General features: G+C 44.0%; 1 protein-coding gene across 3 annotated transcripts; it reads right to left on the bottom strand.

The window, feature by feature from the left end:
- Window positions 1-1524: 1524 nt before the first annotated feature.
- On the bottom strand, window positions 1525-22735 carry PDPR (pyruvate dehydrogenase phosphatase regulatory subunit). 3 transcript variants are annotated; one of them, XM_041400721.1, is made up of 18 exons: window positions 22316-22735; window positions 21630-21929; window positions 19212-19345; window positions 18140-18221; window positions 17885-18048; window positions 16792-16913; window positions 15844-15961; window positions 14329-14478; window positions 11160-11352; window positions 9279-9403; window positions 7479-7634; window positions 7243-7376; window positions 6712-6860; window positions 5290-5402; window positions 4851-4945; window positions 4143-4232; window positions 3688-3870; window positions 1525-2811 (listed from the first exon to the last, which is right to left on the bottom strand). In XM_041400721.1, exons 2-18 carry the CDS (start codon window positions 21854-21856, stop codon window positions 2407-2409), a joined length of 2640 nt encoding a protein of 879 aa, XP_041256655.1. In that variant the 5' UTR covers window positions 21857-21929; window positions 22316-22735; the 3' UTR covers window positions 1525-2406. The 3 variants fall into 3 exon arrangements, with proteins under 3 accessions (XP_041256655.1, XP_041256656.1, XP_041256657.1); XM_041400722.1 differs by having other exon boundaries at window positions 21630-21926; XM_041400723.1 differs by lacking the exons at window positions 14329-14478; window positions 15844-15961; window positions 16792-16913; ... (3 more) ...; window positions 21630-21929; window positions 22316-22735 and adding an exon at window positions 12179-12252.
- Window positions 22736-24356: the final 1621 nt, after the last annotated feature.

The raw sequence follows: 24356 nt of genomic DNA, 5'->3' as shown, positions 1-24356 counted from the left end.
AAGCTCTAAGAACCCTAAGCAGAAGGGCTACTCCACATCCTAAATATCACATACAAAACTCTTTCTTTGGTTGAATGCCTGTTTCCATGGATAAGGAAGGCAAAGCAGTGTCCCATAAAACCAACTGAGAAGGACCAAGGTCCTCCCTGGTACACACGTCCAGCATGGGAACAATGGGATCATGGTATCTCTCTAAGCAGAAAAGATATGCAAGAAGTAATTATAGAGTTTAAACTGCCATTAGATGCTTTATGAACCTTTCATTTAAGTGATTAATTCTAACATACCAGGCAAAATTTCAGTTCAGGGAGCAATAACAGGGGAATTTGGCAGGAATGACAAGCAGGCGGAATCTCGCCTACAGCAGCTGCAGAGAGTACTCTGCACTCTGAGATCTCAAAAAGCTGCCCCAGTGTGGTTACTCCTTTTCAGAAACTGGAAAATTCTGCATGCCAATTCAGAATTAGGTTTGAAATCCTGGAAGAAGCCACACATTTCAGTGGAACTCACCAGACAAAGGAACGCATGCTCAGAGAAGTGATATCCACATTCAACCTACTATACCATATGCTCAAATCCTAAATTCCCTTACAGTTTCCTGAACTGGCAGCCACAGACCCAACTGAAGGCACAGCTTAAAGCAACTGAAGCAGCAGAACACAAAACATGAACCAGGGGAGCTTTTGAGCTCATATTTACATTACTCATATTCACCATTTAACTGGAAAATAAAGTGTCCAAAAGTGGTTCTAGACCACAGAGGAAGTGTTCACCACAGCTAAAAGGGCAGACAACAGTGCAAGGTTGTGTTTGAAGTCCAAAACAAATGCTGAAGCAGAAAGACCATGAGAAGTATGTGGTATTAGAGGCAGGGAAAACATTTAACAGATCTTTTTCAAGTAAATGAAAAGCATCTTTGTTTTTGATTGTGCTCAAAATATGAAGAAGAAGATGATGCAAATGTGCACAAGGCAGTTGTGCTCAAAATATGAAGAAGATGATGCAAAAGTGTACAAGGCAATTCAGCATTCCCCCATTTCTTTACCATTTACCATCAGTGATTGAACTGGCACATTCTGACACCTGAAGAAGGGGTGAATTTCCAGCTGCACCATCTGGAGTATCTGTATGAGAAGCCAGATGCAAAGAGCAGTGCTGAAGAAAAGCACTTTATAATCCCACTACCATGCTTCCTTCACTCCCTTATTCAATCCCTTCAGTTGAGGTACTACTGAGAGACAAAGAAGTGCAACAGATTTGAGGAGGAAAACAGAAGACAAATTCTTGTGTCCAGCAGGAACTGCTGAGACATTTTCTCACCACCAACAGAAAACCCAGTGTTTCTCACACCACAGGTGAGACAGATGCTGTGTCTTTTCCTACAATTTCAAAATAACCACAGTCAGCTAAAACTACAAGATAATATCCCCTCCTGCTGCTCAAGTTCCCCAAAACAACACAAGTTCTCCATGAACCTTGCCAGATGAGTTTGACCAAGTCACATAAACAAAGTGAAAGACAATCCCCAAAGAGACTGTATATTGTGCAGCTTAAACAGAAGCAGCCTTTCAACACTGCTATTTAACATTAAACACTAACATTTATCCTTGTTAGAAATCAGTATTCTTGCTAATAAAAAAGAAAAAACAACATTCCTTTATAGAAGTGAAATGCACATGTTGATCTTTGACTATATTTATAGAAGGCCATTTACTTTCAGTGACCCCACACAAAAAATTCAATCCCACCAACAATGCACTTACCAACGCTACTGTCATCTCAATACTCTGATGTTAAATCTACTCCCTGCTAGGGAAAAACCAAAATGGTGGACAAAGGAGGGCAGTGACAGGCCGGACAACACCAAAACCTGTCTCTAGGCTGTGCTCACACAATGCTTTGTCTCATGCCAGTGAGGTAGCTGATCGTTCTACTGCCGTGTGCATTGACACACCAACCCCTCTAACACACGGGATGTGGAGAGCAGGCTGAGGGCAGCCGTCACCTGAACCACAGGCAGCAAAGATCTGCTGTCCCATGCCTTATGCTGGAGAGGAGAGGAAGGGTGCAGTCTTCAGGGATTCACCCCAACCCTTCCCATCACTAGAAGGCCAGGGCCTTTGGTGGGGTTCAGTCTACACAGGCATCCCTGCATGTTCAGCACTGTGCTTCATCCACTGGGACACGGGGGAGCCTGGTAAGGGTTGAAGGAGGGAGACAGACAGGGTTGGGAAAGCTTGAAAATTAAAGTTTTAAAATATACAAAATGTAACACACTGGAAAAAGTTTAAAAGTTGCAAGACAAGAAAGGAAAATAAAGAAATATATGAGGTGAAGAGAAAGGGCTGGAAGATGGTGGGAAAAGACTCCAGCTTGGGACAAGGGGCAGGTCTAGGCTACTCAGCACTACTCCCTCTGGTAGCCACTCAGTTCCACCTCATCCTTGCGGCGCCGCTGTGCGAAGAGGGAGCTGAAGGGATAGAGCTTGGCTTTGGCCTGGAAGCGCTGCCCGGCAATGTCGATCTCGTACTCTCCCTGGTTGATGAAGTCAGTCGTCACCACCAGCTCCTCTCCCGTCTTCTCGTCGAAGTGGCGCACGAAGCCGAGGCAGACGTGGCGCTCCAGGGTGTAGCTGTAGGCGCTGCTGGTGGTCTTGCCCACGTAGCGGCCGTTGCGGAAAATGGGCTCCCCCCACCAGGGCCAGAGGTCCATATCCGTGTCGTGGTCCTCGAGAATGAACATGGTAAAGCGCTTGTACACCCCGTTCTGCTTCTGTTCCAACAGCGCTTCCTGGCCAAGAAAATCCATTCCCTGTGGGGAAAAGGGAGCATCAGCTGATGTGAGGGACATGAAGTGTGGCAGCTGCTGAGCTGCAGCAGAACAGGCTGCCAACAAGGGCAACTTATGCACTATCAAAATGGGCTGCATCCGTACACAAGAAGCCTGTCTCAGATAGCTTTTCTGTCATGTTTGCTGCTCCAGATGTTAAAACACACAGAAATGTTTGTGAAGGTGGTCTTTAGAAAAAATCATTCTAATTTTCACTCTAGCGAAAACCATGTTCCAGTTTTTGCCATTTTTCTTGTTCCAAAAGTCTACCCCTTCTTTATAAACCAGAGGGAAACTGTAAGTAATACGAAATTTGTATCCTTAGCCACTACATTCTTTTCTTGAATCAATACAAGCATTCGTTTTGGCTCATGCAAAGATGCAAGAAAGAAAACAAGACAGTGATAGCAGTAGCACCTGCTACCACAAAAGTGTGATATAACTCTAGACTGTTCTACAAACTCCCCTGTTTTATCAAAAATAGAGAACACCTGTTACTGGTGCCTAGCCTCGTATTTAACATCATTAAATGACACCGGGTGCACAGGCCGGCTTTTGCTTCACCAGATTGGGAAAACAGTTTAGAGTAGCAAGAATTCTGAGCATCTGTAAGGTACAGAGCACCTCTGCCACACTGGGCACTGCACACATAAGCAGCATCAGACACAGGTCACTGGGAATGCTGCCCAGGAAGGAGGAAAACTGAGAATTTTTGTATTTCTAGCAGCTTTCTGAAGCACAAGAATGTATGTTACAGCTACTGCACACAGCTCCATAAAAACACATCCATCTGCTTGGCTGGCAGCCTTTCAGTCCAGTTCTGCTCTCCCACCAGCCCCCATGCAGAAGGTGGTGTACCTTATCCAGCTTGACCTGGAACTCGCGTCCACACTCCATAGGAGTAGTAAAAGCATCCAGATCCTGGCCCCAGAAGGCAAAGAACTTCTCGATGCGCAGGCTGCGGAGCGCGTAATAACCGGCATTGCGAATGCCGTACTTCTGTCCCATGTTCATCACCTCGTTGTACACGTGGAGGGCGTACTGCAATGGAAGGGTGAAACACACACTGGTACCAGGAGAGAGCAGCAGTATCTGGCACCATCAGGAATGGCACTGTCCCCTGCCACTGAAGCACAAGAGCTCTGCTTCACTGGAATGCAATATTAAGCAGAAAAACTCCCCCTGGTGCCTGCAGGCAGCTTTCCTGTGGCACAAATCAGACATCTCATCACCTGGAGTCAACTTGGAAAATGTTTCCGATTTATGCATGCAAGCAACTGCTTTAATTAGCTCAGGCTGCAGTGCACCCTTACCTCTATGGGGATATAAAGCACGAAGCCAGGTTCTCCTGTGTGAGTGATACTCATCACACGGATGCCATTAGCATAGCCCACGCTCATCTCCTGCAGAATCAGAGGGGGTGAAATCATCCAAACTGGAACACAGCACAGAGATCCAGAAGGAGCACAATGCATAACACATCCACACTGCCCAGCCCTCTCTCCCCTTTGTCACCTGCACACACTTGCAACAAATTTAAATTTCCAAATTCAAATAGTGATGTCACATTATCCAAACTTGTTAGTCATTTCCTGACAATTGGCAATAAGCCCTGGAACTAGGTCAGGACACAGGTTGTATTCTAGATACAAGACAGAAGTTGAATAGCAACTATCTGCTCAGCCTTTTAACAGGCTGACAGGAGAAAATGATGTCAGAGTCCCCAATCCCAGCTGTCCCTCTGACAGCTTCATAATTGATAATATGAAACATGTCAAGATATCAAATGGTGACAAGTCTACAGTGAGAGGAATACTGAAAACAAATGCATATTCACCTACATATTTAGCAAACACAAGCCAAAGACAAGTGAGCCTAGAGAGTTCTTTACCAACCTAGCTCAGTAACTGCAGTAAACCTTCCTGTAAATCTTAATTCTCCTCCAATTATCCAAAACATTTTTCCTTCCACCCATGCTTTGAAAAACCTAGCAGAATGAGAACACAAGCACAGTCACTCACCTTGCAAAAGAGAGATGGGAAGTGTTCTGCAGTCATTGGGGCATAGGACAACTCTGACAAGACATCCACAGCACGGGGGCCAATCAGATTGAGAGCTAAAGAGGGGAATAAAACAGCATTAGGATGAAACTGGAGAAGTCTTGCCCGGTGTCTAATGTACTGCTCCAATTCTGAAGTATTATTGAACTAATAGATGTGTTTACATTTAAGAACAGAGGAGAGAGTCATTAAACTCCCTTCTGACAGTCCACAGTAAAAGAATGCTGTCTTCTAGCTCATGACTTGCCAGAAAAGAGTCTCTGAACTGCTGTTTTCATCCAAATGTTTGGAAAGGAGACTAAATCACAACTCCAGGCACTTTAAACAATTAACAGCCATGCAGCAGGAGACACCATTTGTGATTTTGAGCTGAGGAGGTCTGCTTTTAGTGATTTCTTACCTGTGTACTTCCAGGTCACATCCTCTAGGACCAGGTTGCTGTCATCAGGCAGGTGGTTCTTCAGCCAGGCCCAGCAATGAACTTGCTGGTCAGTAGGGGAAATCATGAAGAAGCTGGAACAGACAAATCAAACCAAAAAAACAATGAAAGAACAACCACAAAGTGAATCAGTTCATTCTTCATTCATCAACTACTCAGCCATTCAGCAGTTTCCAAGCTAACAGGAGACCAAAACAAGCTGGTTTGTGAAAACCACAGCTCAAGTCTCTGGATCAATGCCATTACATCTGTCATGAAAAGAAATCCCCCACTCCAAGCATTACCAGTGGTCTGGCAACAAGAAGTGACTAGATGTGGAACACAGGGAATTCTGCAGGAAGTTGACAGAGTATCTCAAAGGTCAAAAGTGATTTGCAGAAAGGACTTGCAGCTCTTCACCACCAGTGATTCTCTTTACTCTGACAGTCAGAGTAGAGATGGTTCACACAGTGATTTCTTGTTGTAGCAGAAGTGTTTTGACACACAATGGTGGCTATTATTAACAGTTTCCAAAAACAGAACTCCACTTGATATGGGAAAATAAGCTGCTTGTGTGTGTGTCTGATACAAACTGTGAGTTGAAGTACATCAACATCTGCAGGAATCACTAGGCAAGGAGGGAACTACTGGTTTCACAGAGAGGACAATACTTTCAAGTAATACATGAAGGCAGACAGAAGTGAAAGAGAAAGAAAAGCTATTTCTAATTGAAAGAGAAGCAACAAAATGGTTTCACACCAATACAGTGGAAACAACATAGAAAACCATCCAGAAAAATAAATCCAACACACAGCTGGGACATGGCTATGAAGTTCTTAAAAATGAGAAAGCTTTTCATTGGATGCCAAAGAGAGCCCAGACTGGTGAGTCTAAGGGTAAAATCCTGTGATCATGTCAGCTTGCATGAGACAGCACAAAAAGAATTATAAAAGACTGCAGAACTGAGTATTAGAGTACATATACTGCAATGAAAATTGAAATAATCAAAAAGCAGTATTTTCAATGCACAATTCCAGTAAGGACATTGGTCAGGAGTTAGTTTAATGGTTTAAATGGTTTAACAGTTTAAATGGTTACCTAAATTAATAAATTCCTGTGACTGCTAAACACAATTTCTATCTCAATTAAGAAATTAAACATCTAAAGGTCTAACAATTTGAGGAAATCTATGTTCATCTGTAATCCTGGAAAGAGGCTTATTTTCCCCAATGTTTTTAAGTTCAGAAGCTCCCTTTCACTTGAGTTACTGAATTAGGAATACTAGTGGAGAACTGAGACTTTTTAATTCAGGGTGGTGATGAAAGTTTATGATCTTCATGAACAAGTCCTTAAAGGCTCAAACACCTAAAGGGTGATGGCTGAAGATGCTGTCTGCACACCCACCTGCGCTTGCTGAGCCGGGCTATGCTGCAGTCATTCTCATACCCTCCTTTCTCATTAAGCATTCCTGTATGCACAACATGCCCAACTGGCACATCCAGGTCATTTGAGAAGAGATACTGCAGACTCTCCAGGGCCTGGTCTCCGGTGGACTACATGAATCAAAAGGAAGAGAAAGTCAGACAAGCTGCCTGAGCAAAACAAATCTACTGGGGCACCTTAGGATCGCATCAACATCCTGGCCTAAATTATTTCAATTTGTGATGATTGTGACACTGATGTCTCGAGCGTAACAAGATACAACAGTGCCACAGTGCCAGAGGTCAAATTCTATGTATAGACTAAGCTGATATTTCTATAAACTGGGCCCTCAACAGACACAATTCAATCTGTGCTAAATACTCTGGTACAACCTGAATTTAGCCATACAGTGTGACTTTATCTGTCCTCAAGGGGACACAGAGTTTTTTGCAAAAGCAGGCAATAATAAACTAAAGGTCATTTTTACCAGGTGGTCCCTTCCTAGGTACTTACACTTATTTCAAACTTGGTAAAAGATGACATGTCAATAACACAAACTGCTTCCTTACAGCACTTGACTTCAGAACCCACAATATCAAACCAGTCTGGTTTGTAAAAGGTTTTGCTGTGATCCAAATCCAGCAGATCTAATACAAAGAAAAATGGAAGGAAAAATCCATAAACTGGATGAATTATGACCTTACACAGAGCAATTGGGAAGCACTAGGCAGAGGAAAATACAATCTCACCACTCCCAGGCGGGACGAAATACTTGACTCTCTCAAATCCGTGCTTCTCCATCCACCTGGCTCCCTGCGCATCCAGGCGGTCGTACAGCGGTGAAGTGCGCAGCTGCCTGCCAGTCTGGAAGTCCCAGCGGGGAACTTTCAGATCATACATGAGGGCTGCAATGGTCATAAAGATCCTTTATTAGGAAAAGTGATTATCTTTATCTAAACTTTTCTTCCAGATTATCAGTACTTATGAATATCTGAACCATTAATAAAACTCCCTCAGAACAGCTCCAACCTTCCTTTTCCTGCTTTTGGAAATCCACAAATCCGTTTTGATCCATTTATAGCTCTTCAAAATCACAGTAACAATATTTGCACAAAACACTTATATTTATAGATACTTATGGCCTCATGACAATTCTGCAAGATAACAAAAACTCTATTTTTCATGAAGTCATGCTGACTAGCATTAATTATGCAGGATTCTTCCCTGGCAGTGCACTATATCAGATATTTTGGCAATGCTAATGCTAGGGTAGGGAGCTACAGGGACCATCTCATGTGCCTTAAATACTGGCAATTCAGCCTTTTGTAATCATTGAAGTTTTTCCAAATGGCTTCTCTATCTGTTCAGCTAGTATTAAATAATTTTATTTAGAAAACAAGTTAATCTAATAAACATTAAGCATCCTCCTTACTTATCAGTGGAGAGTGATAACTTAAGGATGCTTGAATACTACTTAATAAATGTTAAGATTCTACCTAGGTCAGAAACTGCCTAAAATTGAAGATAAGCCAACTAACTCCTACTGAACACTTCCATAATTTCTGCCTCATAGCTAACAATTTAATGAATTTATTGGGAATATCTCAAACTGGTATTCCTGAAAGAGAGGGTACAGGGAAGATCACATTAGAATGGGAACATAACACTTCAAAAATGGAATACATTTCTCACTCTGTAAAAACTAGAGGGATTCTGTAGCTGTCAGAACTGAGGTTTGTACTGGAGAGCAACTGCAGAATAATGCCCAGAGTATGAAGTGATTTTTTCTGGGAAGGAGGTCAAAGCAACATAAGGTTTTTATTCCCCAGATATAGCAGGGCTAAGAGGTTTACCCAGCTTCTCTGCTTTCACATGAACATATGTTTTTAGTTTAGACTTGGTATTCAAATAATTGTTCCCGTTATGCAACTTGTGGAGCACTTCGTACTTCTATTTCGAACTTGAAAAGAAGTCATCCACAATATTCAGACAACATGACACGTATTCAAACAAGAGAGGAAACAAAGCATGACTTTAGACAAGAAAAATGGCATTTCTAATCTTTTCTGCAAGGTATTTATCGCAAACTCTGACAGGAGAAAGCAGTATGACTACGAAGAGTTCCTGAATTATGCAAGATAACTGGGTCAGCCAGCCATTAGCTGGAAGTGAAGGTATTTCCACACCATAATGATGTGCAAAGAATAACAATATTTGAGACAGTGTAACATTCCCAGTTAAGACCTTGGCATTGCTTTTTTAGGCTGGAGTCCAACAGAGATACATAGAAATTTTCCTATATCAGAGGCAAAGCACAGAAATAGCAGAGAGCAAGGTACCAACAGCATTTTTTTAGAGAAGTTAATAAGAATGCTGGCACACAAAAAAATCCTCATCCTTTCCTTTCTCCTCGGAAGGGGTTGTATTGCCACGAAGGAGGTCAGGAAGAAGGAAAATGTTTCTCAGAGTGACAGCAGAGGAGAGACAGCGTAGCAAAGGGCAAAATCTTGGACAGCCGGGCCAGAGCTAAACACAGAGACCTCACTTACGCATGACTTCCATCACACGGTGACGGAGGAAAGTGCGACTGCTCTGAAGGGTTCCAAAACGTTTCAGATCCAAGGGCCAGACATTTTCCGACGGATACCCATTTACTATCCACTCTGCCAGGTACCTGATGGAAGAAATAAAGACAGACTGAGATATCAGCCAATGTCTTAAGGGGAAAGTGTAGCTTTGAAGTCAGAAGGAAAGCAGTTTGAACTTGAGAATTTCTTACAGTAGCGAGAGAGAAGACATGTAACATGGTATTCTAAACACTACCAGAATCTGGAGTTTCCCTTTATAAAATGCATTCACCAGATTTCCAAATTACTAATTAACCATTGGGATGAAGCATATAGGGCAGCAGGAAATTCAGGACATGTGCTAAATGAAGCCAGAGCCTGGATAGGTACCTGGCTGACACCGTGTCAAATGTTTGGGTTCTGATACAAAAGGAGGTGCAAATACATTTCAGATGGAGTTTAATGCTTCTGCTTTCTCATTTCTCATTTCCTGGTGTAGGCTCAGCCACAAACTACCAGTGACAGCATTCATTCAGCACGAGGTGCCAGCCAAGTTATGTTTAGCTACACTTCCAGCAGTGAAGGAAGAAGGCATTCTCCAGAGCTAATGGACACAGGCAACTCAGAATTCAGCAGAGCAGAAGGTTCTGTTCACAGCCAGTAGACAACAAAACAAAGGGATTTGGAACTGATCATGAAGTTACATTAGCAAGCTAAGCTGTTTATTTTGGGGCTGTAGCAACAAATGAACAAACAGTGCTTTTACCTTCAGAAATGACTTTGATTCTTAAGAGAACCTCACTGAAAAGATTCTCTGTATTTCATGTGACAACAAAAAAATAATTACGAGCTGTTGCTTTGGTGAGTTAAATTATTAGACAATAGACATAAACTAGTGAAGACAAATACAGATACTAACACCAACCTTTTTAAGAAGGCTGTGTGGCAGAAGTAATGCTCAGTCACCAAAACTAAATGGCAATCAGAGGGAGAAATGATAATTCAGCAACTTTGCTGCTGAGATCACACTTAAATGCCTGTCTAAGAATCTGCATTAACACAGGAACTGGATTTTACTGGGAAATTATTACACACCTAGCTTACTGTAGGGGACAGTCTGAAACTACTGTCAGCACTGGCATCACATATATGGTGTTTAATTAGCAACAGATTCACACTGCTTTCAGAGGAATTAACTGCTGTATCAACTTGAATGATCTAAACACTTCAATCAAATGATAAAGGGGATCATGAAGCACAAGAGATGAGGGAATATATGCTTTGCTAAGCTTTTACCTCTTCATGGCAGTTTAAAAAAAATCATACCAGTTATAGAATCATAGAATCACAGAATACCCTGAGTTGGAATGGACACACAAGAATCACTGAGTCCAACTCCTGGCCCTGGACAGGATAACCCCAAGAATCACACCAGGTACCTGAGATCACTGTCCAAATACTTCTTAAACTCTGGTATGCTTAATGCTGTGACCAATTCCCTGGGGAGCCTGTTCCAGTATCCAACCACACTATGGATGAAGAACCTTTTCCTAGTATCCAACCTAAACCTCCTCTAACATAGCTTTAACAAAGCTTACTTGACCCTCAGCTGCTCAGTGAGATGTGATGGCAGAGGAGAGGTGTGCAGGACAGGAGGAGAGTACAACGCAGGTTTGAAAGACACACTGGAGAACATAATCAGAAAACAGCAACTGCTCCTCTCTTTCACTCAAGTCAGAAACGAAAGAGGAGTCTTTGTCAGAGGAGATGACAAATACCAACCAGAACATTCCACACAGGAGGATCATCTGAGCAGTCTCTTGGCTAAAGCCTTACTTACACACACAATAATAGACCACTTACTTGCCTGCTCCCCCACCATACGAGATGCCAGCTGAGTTCATGCCAGCCAGGACAAAGTAGCCTCGTGCAGTGGGCGACTCTCCCATGATGCATCGCATGTCTGGGGTGAAGGACTCTGGGCAATTCACCAACTGCATGATCTGCAGAGCCTCCAAACCTGGCATCCTCCGCAGGAGGGCACTCAGAAGCGGCCCTAGGACCCAAGAGAATAAAGAGAAAAATAGTCTCAACACATTTCAGCTGCTTCAGGTGGAAAGTGCTTCCATGTTTTGATACAGTCACAGGAGAAATGGTTTACTTGCTGGAGTCACACTACTTAAAATGGATCACACAACATACAATAAAAGCAGCCATATTGATCCAGACCAAGAGCTGAGTATTATTTTCAACAGTACAAGAGCACTGTTCGGTTTTTTTTTGGGAAATAGGAACAGAAATCAAATAGATACATAGTGAGGAGTACAAAAAGGTAAATGTATAGGATGCTTGTCACATGCACTCTGCAAGCCTCCACCTATCATCAGCTCAGAGGATTTCCTAAAAATTTGGTATATTTTTCTGTATTTAGGAACCCATAAAATTGGTCTCTCTTTTAAGTACTAGACCAGTCTTTCCCAGCCTCATGAAAAAAATCCAAGAAACACAGACAAAGAGTCCTATGTGTTAAAAATCTGTCGTATGAGGAATCACCACCTTTTGTTTTAAAGCTCACAATCAATTTCTTTTTATGCCTCCCAGCATAAAAAAGATGTCTCTTAGAAGAGACAGTGGTCAGGAATCCCCCTTCCAGCCTGTCCATCTCATTCCAGATTCTACAGACCTCTGTTAACTTCCCTTCTGTCATCTCCTTTCCCCATCCCACTCAGTCACTCCATTCCTGGAAACTATTCCAAGCTTTGATAGATCTCTTGCTGTTCTTCCACCAGACCTTCTCCAGTCCTATGATACCCTCTGGAAACAGGGAGCCTAGAACAAGAACTAGCATCTGGCAAAACAAGGATTTAGTGTTGCATAATGACCTGTGTTTTCTGCTCCTTTCCCAGTAATTCCTAACTTGTCTTTTGCTTTGACTGCTTCTGCACTGATGTCTTCACAGAACTAACAGAACTAATACAAACCCCCAAGGTCTGTTCAAAGCCCATCACATCACATGGTGAAAACAAGACCATCCCCACACACACCCGTGCATTTGCGTCACTTCACATTTATCCTCATTGAATTTCCTCACGGCTTCCTTGCCCAGTCACGCTGGAAAAGTCCTTCAGCAACTCTTCACAGTTTGACATTTGAGAGTGTTAATAAATGGGTAAGGTATCTACTTGGCTTTTGCTGCCCAAAGTTACCTCTGCTTAGTACTCCAGATAAAAGCCCTCAAGATTCAGCCCTAAGAACAGTCCTGAGCTTTATGCACAAGCATAAAGTAAAATAATCAGATTTCACATTACCTAAGAAGCTACAAACAGAACTGACCCGTTCTTTCTCTTCCCTCTCTCAAGCATTAGAATTCCAGAATGAGAGCCTGGTGTTACAGGCTATTTTTCTATTGATAAAAAGAGAGATCAGTGCTAGATTTGTTCTCGTACCCAGTCCAATTTAAGCAACTCCACAGACTATTTTAAAATCAAAAGGTGTTCCAACGACAAAGATCAAAGCAGTAATACAAGAGCTCAAACCCCAGGAACTGCGGCCCTAGAAAAGGATCAAATACTGCCTGAGTTAGCTCTGACTCTGCTCAACTGTTCAGCACATTTGAACGGATAAAAGGGCAAAGCTGGAACATAGCATGCAGCTGCTTCAGAAGCTTGGGCAATCTGGGGGTGCCAGCAAGCAGTGCCTTGTCATTTTATCCAAATGAAAACCGAAAATGAAGTGGGTGCAGAGCTTGAGCAACTCATTACTGAGGCTAATATCTTCAAGCAAGTCTTTAGGCATCTAGGGATCTAAAACCCTTTAGCATATGCCAGCACAAAACAGCACCCCATCCTGGCTTCACCCCCTGGAGTTTAAACTTTTGCAGTATCAGTATGGTGTCTCTCAGAAATCAAAGTAAAATTATTCAATTTAACTTGAAGCACAGCTGGAAAAACATACTATGACTGCAGAAAGAAATCAGTGAAATTCCATCCACACCTAGGGTCACAGAGGCATGTGTATTCACAAGGGATGCAGAGAGCTCTGATAAAAGGGAAAGCTGGATTCCTGAATATAAGGCAAATTTGAGGATCAGAGGGCACATACCAACTTACTAGGTATCAAAGAGGCAGGAGTAGTTGGGGAAGAAAGGGACTCACAGACCATGCTATGCTCTTTCCTAGAGAAAGAGCCCTCCATGTAAAAATACATGTGGAATATAAAATCAGAATCAAATAAAATGAGAAGAGAAAGACAGAACAATTGGAATATAATAAACAACTGTCAATGGTGGGACAAAGTCTGGGAAGTCACAACACCAACTTCTGTCCACAAAGCAACTGCCACTGATAGAAATGCACTTGTCAGTCCCTGATGAAGAGAGCTGCAGAAACAAAATACCACAGCTATGTGGCAGGTCAACAGTGTTGATTTACTGTGTCACAAGAGGAGTAGCATGTTGACTGACAGTCAACAACTGAAATGGAAGAGCAGTGCTGGGAAGCTGATGTATTACTTTGCTGCTCTAGAACAAGGTAACACATGCTGAGGATTAGTGGGTGTTTTTAAACATTACACAGATAACACAGAATCACAGAACCTGGGAATGGTTTAGGTTGGAAGGGACTTTAAAGCTCATCTCATTCCAACCCTGGCATGGCAGGGACACCTTCTACTAGACCAGGTTGTTCCAAGTCCCATCCAACCTGACCTTAAACCCTGAGCAACTCGTGCCAGTGCCTCATCACTCTCACAGGGAAGAATTTCTTAATAATATCTAATTCTGCCCTCTGTCATTTGGAAGCCATTCCCTCTTGTTCTAGCACTCCCTGTCAGAAGTCCCTCTCCAGCTCTCCTGTAGGCTGCAGGTACTGCAGCCCTTGGTAAGAGGTTTTTCAGCAAATTACTGACAAATGAGTGAATTTGAGAGAATATTCATCTTTCCCATAGATCAATGACAGCTGGCACTGCCATGAATTCTGCCTTCTGCTGAAGGCACCTGTTTCACTGCTGTTGGAACCTTTCTTCCATAACATACCAAAATGATCCCAGTCTTCTTGAAGGTTCTGGATCTCCAGCTGGTTCCGTCCCTCCGTGAAGAGAGGTTTGGGGTTTTTCTCAAAGCCTCCTGAGAGGATGCCACCCTGCCAGTTGCGTATGTAGATCCTGCCGTCGGGGTCGACAATAGCTGCAGGGGGAAGAAAAGAGGTGAGAAGGGCACTGAGAGAAGGGATATCTGTCTCAGGCTGCTGTCCCACAAACACCAATGATGGGGGGCTAGTGACACGCCAGGCCAAGCCAGCAGCCTCCCAGCATGAGAAGGGACAGTGTCAGTTCCCCAGCCCCATGCTGTCACACCATTCTGGTTTTCATGTGAGACCCTGGTGAGCCAGTTTAGATAAACCATTAGCTCCCACCACAGCCATGCATGATGTTAACTTTTGGACAGCACAATAAACTGAATTAAACCTGAGGAGCCCCAAGCCAGCAGGACAGTGTTCCCAGGAGAGGACACAAGAGGGATTCAGAATCCTTGTGGCACTGAGAAGCTATTATACTGGCTTAGCTCCACTGAAATTGCACCCAAGACCAGATCTTCCACCAAGACACGTCCTGCCCTGCTCCTCTTTCTTTTCCTGTTCTAAGAACAGATAATTTTTAACAGATCCAGCTTACTGCAGGCCACCAGCACACAGGTGGGCAGCACTGGGGTGAGGACAAGCAGTCAGGACTGGATTGCTCCTTCCACTGGTAGTGTGTCAACTTGAAGTATTTATGCTACCTCACGTGACGTACTCCACAGCATTTTTTGCCATGTACAGAAAAGCTGAGAATACATATATGTGAATATATACATACATATATATATATATCTACACACAAAGGTTTTAATTAGTCAAATAAAAGTGAAGCACTTGGACTCCATCAGAGATCTCAATTCCCTGGACAGTGTATACATTACTCACTAGAAGCAGAAAATCTTGGTAACAACTGAGAGTAAATAAGTAAAGCTTTCTACTTCTCAACCACAGTTTTCCAATACAAAGGCTTTTTTTTAAGAGATCCAAAAGCCAGAACACGAGGAAGGAGCAATTACCTCAAGTGTTTGGTTGCCCCTACAGCTCTTAGACATGTAAATGCCATTGTAAAGCCTGAGCTTCAGTTGGAGGAAAGGAATAGATGGGCCATTTGGGGCCAGCAGCCTGCAAGGAAAACATAGTGCCAAGGCTAGCACACTCTCCAGCCCAGAAATGCAGCAATCCAAGACTCACACAAACTACTACTCGAGCTAGAGTCAAGGTCATTCCCCTGCTAAGTTGATGAACTCTCAAAACCATTTTCTGCAGGAAAAGCTTTCCCAAGAGTAAAGAAAGATACTCTTTTTACCACTGAAAAAGGATATTCAAAGCAATTCAGAGAGAAGGACTTCACAATCCCAAATGAGCTGAGGACCGACAGCCTGAGGTTGGCCTTCTTGTCACAAAATACAGGTCACCTTGAAAAGGCAGGTATAATTCACCAAGAAAAGTGAGAAGAGCTGAAGAATCCTTACTTGGTAAGCTGCTTGACAGAGGCTCCTGCAAAGGATGTGTCAGGAGGTAGAAGTGTTCACAGGCATGGACTGGGATATGGACTGGTTCCTCCCCAGAGTGGCCCAACTCATAGGCCCACTGAAATCAAGAAAGTGCAGGTCAGAATGGAAGAGGAAAAAAACAGCTTCAGGAAAAGACCAGGACATAAGCACTTCTCTGATTTTGCTTTCATAAAAGACCAAGATTTGGTTCAGACCCTGGGACATTAAACAGACATTATTTTTTCCTCTTTTCTTAGAATTTGAACTGTTTTGGATAAAGACTGTTTTTCTGTTCCTAACATGATAACCAGAAAAGTGGGGCCCCAACTCAAAACGAAGAAGTACCAGTTTACAAAACAAAAGCAAAATAAGATCTGTAGACCAAAGTCAGTATTAGGTTCAGCACCTAGAAGCAGAATAGTCAGCATTTAGGGGCCTGAACTAAGACCCTTTACTAACGTGGGGGACAGCTGCTACCTGAGAAACTGCAATTGTCAGGTGTATCTTCTAGCAGAGAAGACATGACACTAAGGAGTAAAAGCAAACAAATTTTTCGGGAGGGAAGTGAGAGAAAAGGGGCTGCCTCCCTAACAGCCAAAGTGAAGTTCTTCCTGTCAGAAGGGTGAACCTCCCAGCAGAGAGACCATGGACAGAGCTGTACCAACAAGCTGCAGGTACTGCTCAGCAGGTTAACACCCAGCCTTTGGTGCACAGCAAATGGCAAGCACTGCTTTTCCTCCTTCACTCCTCCTTATCCTGCTAGGATAAGCTGATGAGTAACATGATTTGATCTACTCCAAGCCAAAGCACAAACCACTAAAAAAGCCAAAAGGAAAACAAACAAACAAACAAAAAAAAAGAACCAGAGGGAAGTGCACATATTCTTAAGCAACAGAAAAAAGAAATAAAAATTTTAAATAATTCAACCTGGCCAGCACAGTTGACAAAGTACTCGCACTGGATCCGCCCTCTGTCAGTCTCGACTCCAGTCACTCGACCCTTCTGGATTGTGACATGACTGACACTCGTCCGCTCGTGAATCTGGACACCTGGAGTGGATCAGAAAATCAGCATGCCATGAGCTTTCTTTCTAGTGTGTCAGACTGTTAGCTTTAAACTCTTACGTTCAACCAAAATGCTTATTTTCTCTTGGAGACAAAATTTCTATTCTTGACCCCTTAAGCAAAACCCTATTATTTGTAAAACATCACATTTTTTTGTACAGGCTGACACTGTGAAGAGCTACAGTTTTTTTCCCCATGTGACAATCTGGGTGATAAATAGACCCCCAGTATCAACAACATAAAAAAAAAAAAAAAAAGAGTCTCAGCTTCTTTCCAATGGACTTCTTTCCATTACAATTCCTTTATGCAACAAATTTGTAGTTTCAGATGGCATGACTGGTTCTCTTATGGGAAATAAATAATTTTGTGGAAAAAAATCAAAGCAGTATGCAAAATCAAGCTGTAAAAGAAACTAAGAGAGGTATCTTCCTAAGCAGCTTCTTGCAATCTGATGGACTTTCATCCTCAATGACCTTATCTCCTGTTAACTTATTTAACCTTTCTCCCTACTTTTAAGCCACACATTGGTCAAACACGACTTATTAGTACACTTCCAAACCTATTTCCAAAGCATATGTGCTCAATTAAATACTCCACAAGCCACTCTTTTCCATTTGTAGGTAATTAACTATTTTGATGTGTAATTATGAGTCAATTCTAGGAAGGAAAGAGTGTGTGCTTTTTCAGAGAAACACGTAACCACTAAGGACAACAAACAGGTGTAAATATGTAACCACTACAGACAACAAACAGGTGCTTGAATTATCCCAGGAAACCTGTAAACATTCAGCACATAAAAAAATCAGCCTGCCTTTTCAGAAATAAACAGGTTTAAAGAATCTGAACTCCACAGAAATAACAGAATTTTGGTCTTCAGTGCTCCGGTAGAATATCAAAAGAGATGCAGAACACAGCTATCACACAGGAGAGCACTCTGTAGATAAAAAAGCTCCTACCATTCCGTGAGGCAGCAGTTGCCAGAGCCAGGCTCACATTGGCAGACGACACGAGTGCATCTTCTGGCACATACATGGCCCCCACAAGGTCATGGATGTTGATGAGTGGGTGGAGCTGTAGCACTTTCTTTGGGCTGATAATTTCACATGGTATTCCCATTACGCTGCCACAGAACATAAAAAACACCATGTCATTTGTCTTGCAGGAGAGCTGGTGCACACTGAGGCTGAGTTGTGTTTCCTGCTCATACGTACTTCAGCGATGAAGCAATGCGCTTCAGAGAGATCAGTCGGTCCTGAGTCTGAGCCAGTGAAATAGAGCCTGTCTTCATGTACCCTATGACAATGACCAAAGTCAAGTCAGATTTGGACAGGATCTTCAATTCCTTTCCATCTCAGACTCACTGCTTTAATATAATTGCAGACTTGTTGCTCCCACTACTCAGGAGCCTGGAAATCCCACATCCTCAAATAACTTTAAACACTTATGAGCTAGTAATTAAAAAGTGCATGAAAGAACTTTTTTAAATAAAGCAATTTAATTTTTAATTGTGTTCTCTTTCTGCTTCATATACTCCTGTTTATAAAAAAACCCTGAATTTCACACATGGTAGTTATTAAAAGAGAGAGAAGTTAAAAGTTATCTAATAACGACTCAGAAGAATAAAACTTCAACAGCTAAAAGCAGGTATCCTATCACTCCAACACCTGCACTAAATTAGTACTCATCTTAATTGCAGGCATAGTTATGAACCTCTATTGAGGTATTCATTTGTCTGACATACATGACAAGTTCTTGTCAAAAGAAAACTTTCAGTGACCAAGTTCTTCCTATCAGGTACATGCCCAGACATGTTGGAGGGAAAGGGAGAATTTCAACATAATCTTTTTTGCTATTTCCAGGGCTAGACTGCAGTAAGAGACACAGCTTTGCCTATGCTTCAGTGCTCCTGTTAACCACATTTTCTTTTTGAGAAGTGAATCAGTGCACAGAACAGGCCTACTTGCTCCAGACACTGCAATATATTTTCCATGTCCTTGTGAAAATTCCCGTGTCTGCCCAAGTCACAGACAGCATGCAAACTGTCACAATTTGCAGGAAGTCTGCCTTCAGTTTGCCCATCTGATATTCTTCTCCCCATTCTGATTACACTAGTGACATCACTTTGCATCTGATTAGGTCCATATGTATTGTTTCTGAACAGGACTTTCAAGCCTTAAGACACTGTAAAACCACAGTCAGCGTGGTTTTATTACTTATTCACACATATTTCAGTGTCAGTAATTCAGTTTCCCAAAGACTACTCCATGATGACACTTTCAGTACCTGTTTGCACTCCTGTCTCCTGTTGCAGCTGCTGGTAGAGCTTGTTTGAATAGTGTGCCATCTTCAGCTCTATGGACACGGGCCTGGCTGTGCTCACAATGCCAGCACAGAAGCGAGTGGTGCCAGCAGCCAACCTGCAGGAGAAGGTGCAGAGAAGGGCCATGGTCATACAGCTGCCAGGTACACACTCCACACCAGGCTGCTCCAGCAGCTCCACTGGCAGCACAAAGTACACAGCAACTTCTCCCCCAAACACAGCACAACAACACTAAGTTGGACGATGCAGGGCTGACACAACCTCTAGAATGATATTTCTTTTGCTCACTTTTGAAAACACATTGCATTCCAAGATAATTTCTCTTTAACAAGTCCTAAAAACTGACCTTTTTCAAAGAAAGCACTTTTTGTAAAAAAAAAAATTAAAATCTTACACTTAGGTTGAGCTGTCTGATTCTTTCCTTCTCCAAAGCTGCATTTCCCTCAAATCAAAATTAACTTGGTTTTGAGTCTTACATCTTTGAAGATGAAGTATGAGCAAGTCCCTCTCACTCTGTAACAACTGCAATAGACAAGAACACGTTTCTTGTCTCTTCTAAAACTGTCCCTAAACCACTGAGCTATCTGGTGAAGAGCTGCTCTAGAGACAGAAACCCACACAACTCCATGCAGCATGGACAGGGGAAGACAAGGCAATCAGATTTAAGCATCTCCTTTGCAGCCCTGCTTCTACAACAATTCCAAGTTACCTTTGCTGCTGCTGAAGCCATCCTGCATTTCTCCATTTGACACAACTGCTTTCAGCCTAGCATGTCCATATTCTCTCAGTAATTTAACCAAAGATTCAGTTGAAAAAATATTTGCTACACCCTTACTCAACAACCATCCAAAGAGCCAAAGCACAGTCTCACCATGTTGTGGTCCTCTTAAGACATTTCTGCTACTGCAATATTCCTCCTTCTCCTTGAGCATGCACAGACTGAGCCTACACAGCATCTTGATTCACTGCAGATCTTTAATGGGCTGCTCAAACCCTGCTCCAAGCTAGCAAAAATTATATTCCCTTGCAAACCCAGCCCAGCACCCCACTTGGCTCAGAAGGACCCCACTCACAAGGTCTCAGGTGAGAATTTGAGAATCTTTGCAGCTAGAAAGAACCTGCTGCTTCCCAGCCACACAAACTCCAGGAACCACAGCTAATTATTCTTGAAGGCAGTATCAGGTGGGAAGCTCTAAAGCAGATGATAAATATATATTCCAGCACTTATTTAGGGCAATAGAAGCTGCAACAATAAACACCTCTTCAAACCCTAAAGTCTTAGTGGTGTTTCATGCCCAGGATCCCCAGACTGCTTAAGGAAAACACCACGAATGGCCCTCAGAAATGGACATCTAAAACAACAGGGGAAATGTTGGGATGCACAGTTTTCAACAGGAACTCTGTGCTCTGCTACAGAGAGCTGACCAAACTAACTGAGAGCACTTCTGCTCAGCCAAACCATAACAGCCTTGGCTATTTTACAGAGAGGCACTAAATCCTCCAACAAATGGATAATCTGAGCATTTAACCAGCTTACAGGGGGGTGTTTTAGTGATGCCTGCTTATAACCTCCTGCAATCTCTGGAGCTTTGCTGGCTGTGTAATGCTTTAGACACACACAGCATCCTGCTCTGAGAGGTCAACAGGGGCTGTAGGAGTAACGTGGATTCTCAGTTCTTTTAAAATGGTCCATCATCTTTGCCAGCTGCATTGTTTTACATGATCACCTGTGATTACAGCAGAGCAGCTAGGTATCTCCCAAAGGAACTGTGGTGCATGGAAAACCCACACCAGAGCAGAGTTCTCCTCATGGGAATGGCAGCACACTCACTGGAGCCCAGTACAGATCACTCCCCACTGTGTCACCCCCACGCTGCTCAGGGCACTGTGGGGAGGCAGAAGACCCTGGAGCACAGGAGTGAAGTTGAGGAAAAAAAAGGTGGTGTTTTAATGCTTGCTTTTTGTTTCTCACTACCTGAATATGTTGTAACTGTCATGAAATAAAGCCATTACTTTAGATTAATTCTCCCTAGGATAAGTCTGTTTTGCCCGTGGCAGTACAATCTCCACAACCTGATCCACAAGTTCGCTTGGCTTAATTTCTCTCTGTCTTGCAGAGGGAAATGGCATGGCTGCGTGGGAGTCTGGCTATGAGCCACGGCCTCCCCACCACCATCACACAAGGGACACTCTTCACCCAGCAGAGCCTGGGAAGGGGCAGTAAGTGCTGTTATTCATGTTCAGTACAACCTTACTTCCCCCAGGGAAAAGGCTATTTCCAGGTCTTCAGCTCAGGTGAAGAGACAGAAATAACACATTACAGCAGATATTGTTCTGCACAGAAGTCTCGCTTCGTTGGGTTTTTAACCAGAAATCCTTACCTGCCCTGCTCAAGTAAGACTATATCCTTAAAGCCCATCTTGGAAAGGTGATAGGCCACAGAGGTGCCCATGATTCCACCACCACAGATGACAACCTGTGCCTGCGCTGGCAGGGACACGGGGTGAGGCTCTGCTGTAGTTGAGGTGCTTCTCTGGGAGCCGGTCATTCTCCTCCATTTCGGGTGAGCTGCCCGCCACTGGATATCGGACAGCAATCGGAGAAACATCCCGGCAGCTCTTTGTCTCTTTTCCTAAAGCACCACCTAGATGTGTTCAGATGTTACCACAGCACCACTCCTTCTAGGAAGGAAAAGATGAGACTCACATTACCACTTATCTTATTACACACAAGGCTGGCAGCGGGAAACATCACGTGGCGTGCTGGGTCTAAGTGGACACGAGAAAGCTGATGAGCAAACAAACAGGAGGGCAGTTGCTCCTGAAACAACAACCTTGCCGTTAAGATTTAAACTTAGCTCATGAAACAGGAACAGAGCATTACACCTTTGGTTTTGACACAGTGCAACTTGACAATGAGCAAAAAACCAGACGAAAGGTGGAAAAGCTCTCACACCAGTGACAAGGAGAGCTGAAACGGCCATTAGATCATGCTCTGGAATGCTTCCGAAAGCCAGAAGTAATTAGGGCACAAATAAGCTTGATTACTAACGCTGCCAGGCCTTTACCTGAAGAAGGACACGAAGTCTGCGGTCAGAGTAACTGGCACAGGGCACTGGAGAGGCCCCTCCGGGAACAGCTTTACCACAAGCTTTACCCCAGGGCCTCGCTGCGGCAGCTCCCGCAGCAGCAGCACCGGAGGTTCCCCCACCCGCAGCCTCCGGTCCGTGTCGGCAGCCTGAGGGCCGGGGGTGTCAGGGCGCGGGGTGTCAGGGAGCCCCGGGCCGGGGGGCCCCGCTTCGGCCTGCTCGCCCCCGCCGGCGCCCCCGAACCCCGCGCTGCGGGGCGGCCGGGAGGGGAGTGAGGGCGCGGAGGCGGCGGCGGGCGCGCCGGGGTCGCGGAGCGGGGCCGGGCCGGGCTCGGCGGGGCCGCGCCGGCTCACCTGGGGCAGAAGGAGGCCGGCCTGACCTTCCGCGCTTTACGGCCGCGGCCGCCGCGCGACAGCCGCCCCTGCGCGTGCGTCACCCGCCCCGACCAGCCCCGGGGGCGTGGCCAAGCGAGGCCACTCCCACCCCGCGCGCGTCCCCTCAGGAATAAACCACCACAAGTACAAACCTGCAGACTCTTTTTATTAAATTCTCCCATTTCATCTGTACAGAAAAAAAAATGCACATTATTATGTTCAGAAGTTCAGTAACATCTCAAAATTACACAGCATGGACATGTAAAAAAAAAAAACAAACAAACCAAAAAAAAAACCAACTGAAACAAGGAGCGGCCAGGATTTATACACAGAAAAGGGAAACAATTTACAAAAAAAAAAAAGTCTCGTTAATGTCACATTTAAAAATAATTATAATAATAAAAAAAGAGACTACGTTCAAACAGCATCTGCTGTACAAGAGGAAAGCGCTGGCTCTGCTCTGTACACGGCGGGGTGCCGGGAGCCCTGCCCATCCCACACTCCCGGCTGGGGATCTCCCTCCCGCGGGCCCAGGCACACCCTTCCCTTTGCTCCTAGTTCAGTATTTCCCATCGGGAGAGCTGGGCGAGCGCTTCTATCTAACTCAGTCAACGCAGGGCTGCGATCGCAGGGTGCACCGATTCACCCTGGCGGGGATCTTTGTGTTTGGTCAGCTACGGAATCAAACCTGGGTGTTGTGCAAGGAGAAAATCCTGCCTCTGGCTAGCGAAGAGCAACGCTGCTACACCTCCCGATCCCGGGCAGCGTTCGGGAGCTCAGTGGTGCAGAACTCCACCAGCACAGGACGATGCGCAGTGCCAGCTGAGCTCGCTCTGGCACACGGGTGGTTTGGGTCCCCCCTAACCGTGACCCATCGGTGGAAGCAGAAGGGCAGATCTGGCTCCCAAACAAGGACACTGCGCAAAGATCAGTACCTGGGAGCTGCCTGGAGGATCTGAACTCCAGAACAAGGAACGTGCTCTTACACAAACCCACACTACAGTTGTTTAAGTCCACAGAGCTGTACTTTAAATAGGGACAGAGGTGCTAGATGAAATATTCTGGTTACATACCACACTCGTGCACTCATACACAGCTCAAAACTACCTTTTTTTTTCCAAACAAAACCAATAAAGTAAAAAACCCTACAATGTTCTTTCACTAAATAATAACATTGTGTTTTAACAGAAATCACCATCCAACTTGAACACAATTCCTCTACAACATTATGGGATTCCAGCGATCCCTCTGGCTTATCACATTTTTTCCCTCTGTACCTACCTGCAGTTAGTTTCTGTACTTGAGACAGTCACAACCATTATTTTCCATACAATGCACTTAACTGTGGATTCTTTCAGAGCAACACTGATTATATCACAGTGTCAGATTCTGGAGGAAATGCTAATATTTTGCTACAGATTTATTCAACCTTCACTAAGGTCTTTCCAGCCCTTTGCAGTGACACAGACACAAGGATACTCAACCCAATCTGGTGGGCAGTACCTCAGGTGCCAGGAATTTTGTTCCCATCCAGATGAGTTACTCCAGCAGCCTAATGACAAAAGTGAGGCAGGAGAATCCCAAGCTGAAACTCTCAAAAGGGCTCGATTAGACTCACTAGGTAAACAATAAGCTTATTACTGTGA

Source organism: Onychostruthus taczanowskii, unplaced genomic scaffold (genome assembly GCF_017590055.1).
Source record: "Onychostruthus taczanowskii isolate IOZ18803 unplaced genomic scaffold, ASM1759005v1 scaffold18, whole genome shotgun sequence".
Classification (NCBI taxonomy): Eukaryota; Metazoa; Chordata; class Aves; order Passeriformes; family Passeridae; genus Onychostruthus; species Onychostruthus taczanowskii.
Note: the sequence above shows the minus strand (reverse complement) of the source record. Positions and strands in the feature narration are given on the sequence as shown.